The sequence below is a fragment of the Eurytemora carolleeae genome, unplaced genomic scaffold (genome assembly GCF_000591075.1).
Source record: "Eurytemora carolleeae unplaced genomic scaffold, Eaff_2.0 scaffold140, whole genome shotgun sequence".
NCBI lineage: Eukaryota > Metazoa > Arthropoda > Copepoda > Calanoida > Temoridae > Eurytemora > Eurytemora carolleeae.
The window spans coordinates 324,298-337,758 of NW_019396224.1; the positions used below are offsets into that span (position 1 = coordinate 324,298).

The following is a 13,461-nucleotide window of genomic DNA, read 5'->3' on the forward strand; positions in this document are numbered from 1 at the left end:
AATTCAACTTTATCTAACAAGGTTGCTTCAATTACCCCCTCCAAATGACAATTTGATTATAAAGTTACAAAAACCTCCCCTAAACATATATATTTTGTAAATACAAAATTTTAATATATAAAATTGGACTAAATTTTTCAGATCTAAAAATTCTGCCAAAAAAATAAGAATTCTAATTAAAATATAAAAATTGTTTTGACTAACATTTATGAAATATGTAAGTTCAAGATCTTGTAATATAAAAATTTCTTGTATTTTTCATCTTACAATCGGGCAATTGCCATCGTTGCATGGAAGGAGGTCTGAAGGGCCACTTAAAATTACGCTCAGTCAATTTTTTGCTTTGGAAAAGAAGTTAAATTAGGACTTGAAGACTATAGATTTTTTTAGAGAAACCATTCTTTTACAAGTTCAAAATCACACGCGAAACATTCCAATTAGTATTTTCAGGAGAGGAGAAGTGAGGAGGAGGGCAATTTTACAGGAATATATATACCCCTGTCTTGGTATGTCTAGATATGATCTACATCCGAACCTGAAACCTGCCAGCCTTGGTGATATACTTGACTCCCTTGAAGGGTTTATACTTCTCCCCGTACATATCCAACCTAGAATAATACAATATTGGGTATTTAGTAAATTTCGTGAATTTTCTACAAATTATTTCTGCACATTTTTAATTAAAGGAGAAAAAGCATCACCACTTAATGTGTCAAAGATTTGAAAATTAATTTTTATGGATCTTAATTTTGATGTCGGGTATTCTTATTTTCGCTTATTTTTCTTTATAAAATTCAATTAACATGACCCTTGTTTTAACAAGATAATTGTTGGTTCATACAATTGGAGGGGTTTTGTCTATTTGGTAGGAGTAAGTATTCACTTTCGTGTAACTCAGACAATTATGATTTAAAGTTATTAAGTATAGATAACACATCTATTGATTTAGAAATGCGTGAAAACAATTGGATTATTTACACAAGCAATTTAATCTTTAAAGAGAGTGATAGTTATTATTTTCTAGTGACAATAATTTCCATATTTGTTGTTTACCTGTTAACCTTGAGTCCTGATACAGCAAGCTGTGAGATAGCAAACTTGACATTAATAGTTGGATTAGTGGCTGCTGGGGAACTACCAGATGCTAGATTCACAGTTCCTCTGAAACATTAATAGTTGGATTAGTAGCTGCTGTGGAACTACCAGATGCTAGATTCACAGTTCCTCTGAAACATGAATAGTTGGATTAGTAGCTGCTGGGGAACTACTAGATTCACAGTTCCTCTGAAACATTAATAGTTGGATTAGTAGCTGCCGGGGAACTACCAGAAGATTCGAGGTTCCTCTGAAAATCCTTCAGCAATCAGCAGCCCAAGGGTGTTTATTCTTACTCTTAATTACAATATTGAACAATCAAGCAATTGAGATAAATAAGAGAGGAAAAGACCTAAAATGAGAAGAATAAACTGAGAAAAAAAGCTTGTCTTCCATAACCATTTAATTAGGTTCAACCTACCTAATATTAGAAAGCATTGATTTTCCTCTTCCTGATATTAGGAAATTATGATCCTCCCCTACCGCATAATAAAGCTATGATCCTCCCCTATCTGGACTTGGGAAAGTGTGATCTTACCCTACCTGATAATAGAAAACTATGATTCTACCCTACTGATATTAGGAAACTATGATCCTACCCTACCTGTATTTAGAAAACTATGATCCTCCCCTACCTGATATTAGAAAGATCCTACCCTACCTGATATTAGGAAGCTTTGTCTGATCTATTTTTCCTACATCCCACACCAGAATCTTGCTCACAGGATCAAAAGAATATTTTCCCTACAAATATTATAATGGTATATAAAAAAAATCTGTGGAATTTGAGTAGTTAAAATAATAACGGGAAACATCCAATGCTTAATGCTAAGGATCAACAAAATATATCTTCCTATAAAAATACATTTCCATTATAATGAAGGGAAGAATGATTATTTAAAAACATTTTCGTCTCTGTTGAGACAAGATGCGTCTACCTGAGATGCGATGAGGGTACAGTTAAGAACAGATTTGGGCATCGGGATCTCAACTTTAACCTAAACATAGGCCTTAAAGGGACTGTAAACGTAATTTCAAGTGACCCTTCATACAAAGATTCACAACATTTTAAACGTAGAAAATCGACTAGGTACCGTTTTGAATGGAGCATTTCCATCTTTGTATGAAGGCTTTCTTGAAATTAAACTTATAGTCCCTTTAAGGGGTGGGGAGAGTGTTTGTTTATATCTTAATCTGGGGCACTAAGACAGTTAGTAAACTATTTCAATTGCAAAGGGGAAACAATATCTACTTATTATTTAGGCTTTAATGAAAAGTACAGTGAAACGGGCCATATGTCTTAAATGTAATTTGAGTGAATGTAACCAAGACTTTAACTTATACCTGTTCTATTGTACGCCCCATTGTTTGTTTAGGTCCAACTGTCATATCCAGCTTTCCTACAGTTCCACCCTGCCAGGATATATTCTGCCGGATATAGACTGGTATAGCAACCACGGACCCACTTCCTAGATAATACCGGATATAGACTGGTATGGCAACCACAGACCCACTTCCTAGATAATACCGGATATAGACATATAGCAACCACGGACCCACTTTCTAGATAATACCGGATATAATCTGGTATAGCAACAGAAAAACTTCTTAAGAAATACCGGATAAAACCGGATATAACTGGTATGGCAATCACGGACCTAATTCTAAACTAATTATTCAACTATGACTTACTAACCTACTCTACAAAACATTATACATTCATTTAAAAATGTTCTGCTGGTTTGTGTGCGTATTTTGAGGTTAAAGCTTGGAGATAATCCAATATGATACGAGGCGCTCTGTATGTCCTCCAACCTACCTATATGATAGCTGCAGAGTCTGAAGTTACCGTCAGGAGGAACAAATGAAAGAATACGATCTGATTCCCATCGCTTATACCTGAAGAGAATACTTTTTAAAAATTTAATTTAACTTAGTACTTGTTTTGAGTAAGTACACCCGCCCGTCATAACCTATCTTTCTTAACCCGACCTAGCCTGGAATAATATAATCTCCTGTAGTATATTTTTCGGAAGAAAGGGGGAGGGGGACTTGCATAATAAGAGGATTATAAGAGGATTGGATCTGTAAAAAAAATCTTATAAAAAAACTTGGTTGTCTGATCAGTTTCGATATTTTTAATTTGAATCTTTACCTAACACAAGGATGAAATGATACATCATCAAAAAGACGAGGATTTACGAAACTCATTGTCAGGTCTGGCATTCCCGTCAGTTTGACCGCGCAGTCTAAAAACAAAAGGATCGTAAATCTATGGTGAGAGCCATATCAAATTTCCAAACATAACCTGTTCAAACCTGTTTACCGGAATTCTAGTAGATAGGGGGTTGTTGATTTCTTAGGCAGAGACGAGAAAGCAAACTCAGTGGTAAATATATTTCAGAATTATTTCTGGTGCTCAGGCGAAATAATGAAGAAAAAAAATTTCTAAAGTTTAAATGGCACTATCGAACGTTAATTTACATTTCATATTAAATTTTGCTACAAATTATGATCTGGCTCCAATCTATTTAAAATTTGCAACAAAAAAAAATTAAAACACTAAATTAAAAGCAAAGATGCAAGTACCTATATATCCATGGATTTCTGCACTAACAGTGCCTCCTTGTTTATCAATAATAGCGTCAACTTCCTGTACATCAAATACACTTTAACCCACAATGGAAAATAAACAATTTTTTAGAAATAAAAATATGTGAATCGGACATGCCGGTCTATTGAGGGGGGAGTGCTGAAGTAAACAAACGCCACGCAAACGTGCTTAGCAGCATGAGCGCTTCTCAATTGGTAATCAGAAATTTTAAAAAAAGTTAACATTAAACGGTTTATTTCTTGGAAATAAGACCATATTGACCTCTGTTAATTGCCCTATGGTCAATATTGTTGAAGCTATTTTAATTTCTCCTCAGTTTCGAAGGATCCGATCTTTCAAATCAAATGAAGTTTAAAGGGAACCCAATGTGGAACCCCAAGACTGCCTTCAGGGCACCATGCACCACCGTGCAGATAGCGGCCTGGAGTCTCAACCACTTTTATTAATCACCCCCCCCCCCCCAGAAAAGAAAAATAAACCCCTGTTACCTCTATAACATCAAAGTATGCCTCATTGTTGGTATATTTGACCCCAGCTCTCCTCCAAGGTATATTAGAAAGCTGACCCGTGGGAAGAACATCACTCACATTCGACTTTCCTACAATTATCTTGTAAAGGAGAGTGATGAAATAAATATATTTATGTTATATGAATAAACAAGGCTTTGACGCGGATATTTCTAGTGGATTTTCTAAAAATCATTAAAGTCGACATTTTTTCCCCCACAACATTTTTTAGTTTGACCAACCGTAAATTTTCTTTGAGAATTGAGATCATGAGAAACGCGAAGAAAAAATTTGCTTAAAATAGGGACTATTCAAGTGATTGATAAAAGAGGAGGAAAGAAATAATGTGAGTATTAATTACACAATTTATGCAGAAAAATCAGGGGTATAAACTATACCTGTAACAGTGTTGACTACAGTTCTCAGTATATTCGGTGGTTTTATCATCTCTTTGAGAATGTTTGCCTCGGTTGCAAGTGGGTATCCGTTATCCAACATCTCGTCTAGTAACTCATACACTACTACATAGTTCTCCTAGATTATACACTACTACATAGTTCTCCTAGATTATACACTACTACATAGTTATCCTAGATTATACACTACTACATAGTTCTCCTAGATTATACACTAATACATAGTTCTCCTAGATTATACACTAATACACTAGTACATTTTTCTCCTAGATTATACACAAATACATAGTTCTCCTAGATTATACAATAATACATATTTCTCCTAGATTATACAATAATACATAGTTCTCCTAGATTTATCCCAGATTATACACTAATACATACTTACTAATGCATACTAGATTTATAACTCATACACTACTACATAGTTCTCCTCGATTATACACTAATACACTACTATATAGTTCTCCTAGATTATACACTAATACATAGTTCTCCTAGATTATACAATAATACATAGTTCTCCTAGATTATACACTAATACATAGTTCTCCTCGATTATACACTAATACAAGTTCTCCTAGATTATACACCAATACATAATTTTCCTAGATTATATAATACACTAATATATAGTTCTCCTAGATTATACACTAATACACTACTACATAGTTCTCCTCGATTATACACTACTACAAGTTCTCCTAGATTATACACCAATACATAATTTTCCTAGATTATACACTAATACACTAATATATAGTTCTCCTAGATTATACACTAATACACTACTACATAGTTCTCCTCGATTATACACTACTACATAGTTCTCCTAGATTATACACTAATACATAATTCTCCTAGATTATACACTAATAAACTACTATATAGTTCTCCTAGATTATACACTAATACATAGTTCTCCTAGATTATACACTAATTCATAATTCTCCTAGATTATACACTTATACACTACTATATAGTTCTCCTAGATTATACACTAATATATATTTCTCCTAGATATATAACTCATACACTACTAAATAGTTCTCCTAGATTATACACTAATATATAATTTTCCTAGATATATAACTCATACACTAATACATAATTCTACTAGATTTCTCCTAGATTATACACTAATACATAATTCTTCTAGATTTATCCTAGATTATACACTAATACATACTTTTCCTAGATTTATAACTCATACACTACAACATAGTTCTCCTAGATTATACACTACTACATAATCTCCTAGATTTATCCTAGATTATACACTAATACATAATTCTCCTAGATTTTACAATCTATGAACAAATATCTGGCTTAGTACATTTCTTTTCCCAATTAATTCTGTGGTACTCAAATGATCTATGTGGCCGGTTAGAATTTAAAAATGTTGCTATATTAACATTTTGAGTTTAGAAATAAAGAGAAAGAAAACCAAAGAAATAATATATTGGTTTTATTTCAAATTATACGAAAGAATCAACCCCCCCTCCCCCCGGGGGGAATGAGATTTGACTGAAAAATCAAACAAAAGGCAAGTTTTTCCATCCGAAGATACACCAAAATAAATCTTTTAACTTCCCAAATTCAGCTAATAACATATTGAAAAAAAATACGCTCTGGGCATACTGACTCAACGTGTAAAGACATAATGATCATCTACGTAAAAACGATATGAAACGCATTGTTTAAAGTATAAAACTAGTAACACCCCCCCCCCCCTTCTAATATGCTCTGGATTACTTTGATAGCAGATTCCGAGCATTCGCCAAAGTAGTCTTCAAAAGTTTCTACAACTCGATGAAGAAACTCGACAACGAAGAGAGGAGGAACCTCGGTCATACAAACACACACCAGGTGCAGGTTACATCTAGAAATGAGTGAGTAATGAATTTTGTTCAAAACACCTCCCCACCGTTTTCCATTCTTCACGGGATAAAAAGGTCTCCAATAAAAAATTTGTTTCGTATAATACGCCAAATTCTGTAAAACAAATGAACTGAGTAAAACAGGTTTAGGGGTTTGTTTACTTTCACTTTGATGTAACTTGTGTCGAAACAATAATTTGCATAAAATATATTTCAATTCGTTACCTGTAAATTGATATTAAATAATGATGAGGTGTTGCTATTACAGGTGGAATATCTACAGGAGACTCAACCTATAATAATTTTTTAAAACAAAATGCTTAATGCGTATCGGTAATTTCCAAGAGAATGCTTTTAGCCACCCCTCCCCTACCAATTCATTATGTGTTTCATGGGCAGAGTTGGAAATGTGGCGGCAGCGTCCTAGCCTATCCTAGCCTGTCCTAGCCTATCCTAGCCTGTCCTAGCCTATCCTAGCCTGTCCTAGCCTGTCCTAGCCTGTCCTAGCCTGTCCTAGCCTATCCGCTCGGCCCGGAATGTGTCTTATCTAACCTAACCCTAAATATATACTAATTTTGTTGAACATTGTTGAAATTACCCCTAGCCTGTCCTAGCCGCAGCACTCGGCCCAGAAAGTGTCTTCACCTAACCTAACCCTAAATAAAAACTAACTTAGTTGAAAATAGTGGTCATGCACAAAATTAATAGGAGGGGGGGGGGTCCAAAAATCGTTCTCTAGGACAGACCCATTGCCTCTTCCCTGGAAAGAAAAGGAACTATCTGTTAACCTACCTTATTCTGAACATCGAAAAAGTAGTCGACGATTGATCTTGAAATAACACTTTTCCAATGCTTCTCCAAGAAAACATCTCCGGACTGATTTATCATAAACAAACTATGAATCATCGTCAATTCTGAAAAAAATTCGACAATGTCTTTCTCTGATCTTTGTAGTGTTAAATTAATAAACTGATCAAACTAAGTCGTCGCTCGAGAGTAAATAGTTCACCAAGCAGTGAACGAATGATGAAAAATAATGAAATGCTTGCTCATAATTAAAATTTTAAGTAAATGTTTTTAAATGAAGCATAGTTCTGAGTGTCAGAGGTTAATATGAAAACTTTCCGGCTGTTGGTCATACTCAACTGTACCTTACCTACCACCGCAAACGAAAACGATACACGCAGCTCTGAATGCCGCAACTAATTTTTAAAATTTATTTATATCGTCTTTGTAGAGGGGTGATTAAATTATTAAAAAATACTACTTACAAACATTTGGGGGAGGGGGGTCAAAAAGGGAAGGAAGGAAAAGAATAAAAGAATGAGGAAAAGAGGGATAAAAGTAAAAGAAGGATACAAGTAAAAGAAAGAAAAAGATAGGCAAGGGATAGAGAAAGAAAAGCAGGAAAAGAAAGGAAAAAGTGAAGAAAATTAAAAAAAAATTAAAAGAAGAAATAAGAAAAAGAAGGAAAATTAGGAAGAGTAAGAAGAGGGAGAGATAGGTAAGAGCAGGAGAAGAGGGGGAAAGAAAAAAGGAAAAGAAGAAAGTATGAAAAGAAGGAAGAGAAAGAAAAAATGAAATATAGAAAAACAAGGGGAAAACAAGGGGAAAACAAGAGGAAAATGAAAAGAGGAAAATAGGAAAACGAGGAAAAGGGTACAAGAAGGGAAAGGGGCAGACAATGAAAACCAGGAAAAGAATTGGGGAAAAGGGAGAAATGAGAAAAAGGAAAGAAGGAAAAAAGGAAACCAACGTAAACAAGGGAAAGTAGGAAGAAAAGGGGAGACAAAGAAAAGCAGGAAAAAAAGGGGGAAAGGGGAAAACAGAAATGGAAGGAAAAGGGATAAGAGGGAAAAGCAAAAATAAATGCATATTTGTGTCCGAATTTAGAGATTTATACACAAATTTAATACGACATTTAGGCTCAGCACAGCAAATTAACTCATGAGAAAAAAATCACATGAAAGTTATAAGGTAATAGTTATAGCCATGAACTCTAGCTACAATTGTTATAGCACAGAACAAATTTACTCTACTTTTAACTTGAATTCCTTAAAACCGTGGCTTAAAAAGTCTTTTAAAAAAAGCCTAAAATATAATTAAATAATAAAAATGTTCACAATTTTCTTTCCATATTTAGTTAATTAAGGTTAAAGAGTTAAAGGGAGTGACAGGCTATGTAAGGTTGTTGAACTGAGTATTGCAGTGTTATGGAAAACTTCTTGAGACATATTAAACTTTTTTAAGATATGTATGTAAATCCTCAGTTTGAGCGCAAATTCGACGTTCAACTGCCTTACATAGCCGGTCACTCCCTTTAATACGTTAAAACTTTGTTCGTTGTAATAATCTTTAACATTTATTATCATTATAAAAGTACAATAATCTGAAAACGTATTTTCACTCTTTTTCTATGAATTTTCTTAAACTCTGATCAAATTGTGAACAAACCCAAAATGGAGGATAGTGTAGAGAGAAAGATAGTAAAGGATTGAAGAGGGAATATTACCTTCAGTTTGTGGGTAGACATGGTTTCAGTAAGAGTCAGGATATACTGGGGGTCTCACTTAACATGATAATAAAATAGACGACCTAAAGATCGTCTTTGGTTTTGATATTTATCTGATGACAAAGTGTGTAAACTAAAAGTTAACTTACAGTGATAACTAGAAAACTCTGAAATGGGAAAACGACTGTTAGAATCAAGTTATTACTATAAAAATTCCAATGAGCTTTAGACACAGCAATTGTGCAGTGTAAACAGATGCATTTCAGTAATTGACAACACCGAATACAATATTGCTACAATTTCGTCTGGCTATTCCATTGTTTCTGGTTATCACTGTACGTACAGGCATTACAAATGACGTAAAGCTTAGAAGTCATACTCGTTTTATTTTTACGATATATGCCTTTTCAATTGTTCTATAATAGATGGTTAAAGGGACTTTAAAGGAAAAATGAAAATTGTACATATATGAATTTTTGTATAAATTTGACACAGTTTTAAATCAATTTCTCGAGACAGCAACGTCACATAGATGTCTTATATGTATCGTTCAACACCTGAGATTCTCAGGTTTCATCCTATACCCCCTTTTCATTTTTCCTTTACAGTCCCTTTAAGAGGGTATATAATTTGAATGTGAACCTTTGGATAAGGATCGTAATGTGTTTTTGTTTACAAAAGTTAGAATTTATTTCAAATATATATTGTATGATGAATATCATTATTTATTGAACCCCTTTTCTCTGTGTGATATCCAAACCATTTTCTATCGAGGAGGATTGAGACATCCTTATTTTACATTTTAATTGAGGTTTCTCTTGTGAAATGGTTTGCGAATTAATTCTACAGAATCAATGAATGAATTAAACATAATTCAACATTTTATAAAGCAAAACGAAGATATATTATTCATTGCTACTCAGAGAGGATTAAAGTGCAGTAACCTAGTAAAACGAATAATGCGCAATTTTCCCATCTTTCAATTTGGAGATGAAACTTTTACTTCCATATATGAATATAAGGGTTTAAACCCCTAACTAGATAAATTACTTTTCTATTACACCTTTATCTTGTCATATTTAAAAGATATTTTTACTTTATTTTATTTTATCAAGGCTTGAATAATTTTATCTTTCAATAATTTCAAGGGTTCCAGTTTCTCAAGGTCTGTATATATCTAGGGCTGGGCATCTACTTGGTATACCGGTTACATATTATATTTACGTAATGAACATGGCCATTAATTCTTTTTATAACCCAAATAGACCATGAACAAAATCACCCCCCCCCCTCCCCCAGGAAATTTTGGTTTATTTTCATTTCCCTTTTCCACGTACTGCACCTAATAACAACAATGATCAGTGTAGTTGATTAAGCTAAATACACACGTGAGAATCTAGCGTATATTTTCTCCTAATGTCCTGACGAGAAGAAGAGTCAATGCGTTTCCATTTAGTAAAATGGTAATTCTCTCCGTTCATTTAAAGAATTTTCTATTAATAAATTTATATTTTGACTTCTCTGGTTTTTAGTCTCCAATAAACTTCAAAACAACTGAAAAAAAGTGTTGACTTTTACCATTTTTAAAATTCAAACAGAAAAATCCACGAAATTATTTGTTTTCATTTAAGTTTGATGAAAAAATGGTGGCTTGAAAATAAATAGTTATTTCAGAAGGAAAATCCTAGTTTTCATGGAATTTTCTTCATTAACATAATTTTGACTAACCCTACTATAAATTTAATGAAATGCTTCAGTCTTAAATTCCAAGAGATTCCAAGTTCATTATAGTTCACATCAGGAATAGAATTTACAACGAAATTGTTTGGAAGTTAGGCCTTCTTAATCTCGGCAACTTTTCTGTCTTGAGTTCCAAAAAGTACATATTTTACATATGTCTGGTTTGGAATAGGATAAATTAACGAAACTTTCTTTTGAATTACAGTTCTTTAAACGATTACGAACTTGGTAGTTCCTTCCATTTGTCAATGGAAAGAAATTGAGTCTTTTCTAATCCGCATATCTTTGCAACCTATTATTGTAGACTTTAGATATTTTAAACTATTAATTCTGCTAGATCAAACATCTAAGTACTTTTGAGATATAAAGGGTTTATACCATCAGAGCTGGGAACTTTAGAATGGGATACCATTAATCCCTACTACTTAATCCGAATATCCAATGTGGACACTTTTGATTTCTTGCTGAATCCACTTTTTTTGGGGTATAGTAGAGAAAAATCAAAAACCGGTGTTTAAAAATTAAGAGTCCTTCCCGTTTCTGTATATTAATTATATTAATCTTAAATGGCGCGCAAAATTTCAAATTTATAAGCTTCTTATACGCGACTCTGCAGATTGGTTGAATTTTATACACTTCTCAGGATACAAGTAGAAGATTAAGTTTTGAATTACAGTTCTTTAAACTAATACGAACATGGTAGTTTCTTCCATTTGTCAATGGAAAGAAATTGAGTCTTTTCTAATCTGCATATCTTTGCAACCTAATATTGTAGATTTTAGATATTTCAAACTATTCTGCTAGATCAAACAATCTAAGTTTGAAATATGAAGGGTTTATACCATCAGAGCTGAAAACTTTAGAATGAGATATCCTTAATCTCGACTACTTAATCTGAGTATCCAATGGACACACTTTTGATTTTTTTCTTAAACCGTTCTTTCTTGGATATAGTAGAGAAAAAATGAAAAACCGGGTTTTTAAAATTATAGACTCCCTCCCGTCTCTGTATATAAACTTAAATGGCGCGCAAAATTTTTAATTTATCGTCTTCATATTTGTGACTCTGATTGGTTGAATTTTATACACTTTTCAGGATACAAGTACAAGATTAGGTAAGTCTCGATAATATGAAAAAGAGAGGATCAAGCATTATTCTAGATATCCACCATTCTAAAGTTTTCAGCTCAGGTTACATAGCATGATATAGGGATTAGTAATTTGAGTTTCAATTTCTTCCTGCTAATTTTCTAAATCTTGCATTAATAAGTTTGTCCAGCCCTAGTTTTATATCCCGGTGAAGATTCAAGGTTGCTGGTCTGCAGTCTGCAGTTTACCGTTAGCCTCTACCCTGGACAAAACAAAAACAAATTCTGTCAATAATTGAGAAAAATGTCAATCAAATCTATTTCAAGGATTTAATGTAGTTTTGGTTCAAGGAGAATAAACAGAACTGTTAATAACGTTTATAACCTTAATTATACCAAGGTACTAATACAAGGAAAGTTATTTCAGAGGTGTACGCATTTTTTTTTACTGCATTGTACTGTCTTTGGGCGGAAAAGTAAACACAAGACGGATGTTACAGCCTGACATGGAATCCATTTTCACAAAAATAATCTATGAACTATTCTGGTCATAGGAAATTATTATGTGAATTTTCAAAAATTATCAAAATTAAATGCATTTAACCTCCTCAGATAATAAACAAACACTGATGCATCTATTCTTGTTTACAAAGTCCGCCCAGAGAGAACTGGTTTCAATATGTACGCAGAGTATACGCGACCGCAATTAACTTTCCTTGCATTAGTTCCTTGAATTATACACTGTTGTACAGTACGGGTGATCAATGTATGACTTTTTTTTAGAATTTGGCCCCCCGTCTTCCTTTACATAGATAGCATGTGCCTGTTAAAACAAGAATATTTGCTGAATTTTAGGCTCATCGGCATAAAAACTGTAACAACAATTGATATTTAGCATTTCAAAATTATAAAAAGTCACTTGTAAAAAAACTTCGAATTTTGTATTAAAAGATGCCGTGGAGCCGGTGAAAACGGTCGATTTTTTTGTTTCGTTAAAAAATAAAATTTAGTCAAAATATGCCAAATTTGGTATCATTTAAATATCAGTTTTTTGCCTCTAAATTGTTTTATTATCAACGGATTTTTAAGATTTTAAAAATTATCTTTTCTAAATGTTTTAATCGTCAAAACTAATAATATGACTGATGAAAACTGATCCAGTTTTAAAATTAATATTGCACCAAACTGCAGATATTTTAGTATTTATTCCCTTTTCCTATATTCAAAACATTCAACTTTTCTGCATTATAATTATTTGTTTATTTTTCCCTGGATTTCCCCTCCTTTATTCCCCTCTCTTATAGTTGTATAATGTATACCATGTATTCATGTTCCCTCTTGAATAGAGTTGGACAAAGTTATGTTAATGATAAGAAGTTTGTAAAAATTAAAAAATATTGTTTAAATCTATTCATTTTCAATTCGTCAATTGAACATTAAGATATTACTTAAACCCGAACTGTTAAACAATGTTAATTGAGTAATTTATTGGATTGAAAAATAAGCACCGATGCATACTAATTTTTAGTTAGTTATGAACAAACTATTTGGTTTCTAATATATATGCATAAAAAAGCATCATGTTACATCATTGTAAAAATGGTAAAAAA

General features: G+C 32.9%; 1 protein-coding gene across 3 annotated transcripts; it reads right to left on the reverse strand.

Annotated features, from left to right (window-relative positions):
- Positions 1–314: 314 nt before the first annotated feature.
- On the reverse strand, positions 315–7,451 carry LOC111698623 (AP-3 complex subunit mu-1). Of its 3 annotated transcripts, none has more exons than XM_023468998.1 (13): positions 7,304–7,450; positions 6,737–6,804; positions 6,387–6,513; positions 4,614–4,749; positions 4,198–4,307; positions 3,685–3,748; positions 3,251–3,344; positions 2,915–2,994; positions 2,440–2,564; positions 2,034–2,093; positions 1,757–1,839; positions 1,054–1,161; positions 315–608 (listed from the first exon to the last, which is right to left on the reverse strand). In XM_023468998.1, the coding sequence occupies exons 1-13, from the start codon at positions 7,415–7,417 to the stop codon at positions 524–526; spliced, it is 1,254 nt and encodes a 417-aa protein (XP_023324766.1). In that variant the 5' UTR covers positions 7,418–7,450; the 3' UTR covers positions 315–523. The 3 variants fall into 3 exon arrangements, with proteins under 3 accessions (XP_023324766.1, XP_023324765.1, XP_023324767.1); XM_023468997.1 differs by having other exon boundaries at positions 2,440–2,612; XM_023468999.1 differs by lacking the exon at positions 315–608 and having other exon boundaries at positions 1,050–1,161; positions 2,440–2,612; positions 7,304–7,451.
- Positions 7,452–13,461: the final 6,010 nt, after the last annotated feature.

Excerpts from the sequence above, each read along its gene's own strand:
- LOC111698623 (XM_023468997.1), bottom strand. The coding sequence starts at position 7,417 with ATGATTCATAGTTTGTTTATGATAAATCAGTCCGGAGATGTTTTCTTG. Across the intron at positions 2,613-2,914 it reads ACTCTGCAGCTATCATATAG|GAAGTGGGTCTGTGGTTGCC; the intron begins GTAGGTTGGAGG and ends GGTATTATCTAG. Across the intron at positions 1,840-2,033 it reads GTACCCTCATCGCATCTCAG|GGAAAATATTCTTTTGATCC; the intron begins GTAGACGCATCT and ends TAATATTTGTAG.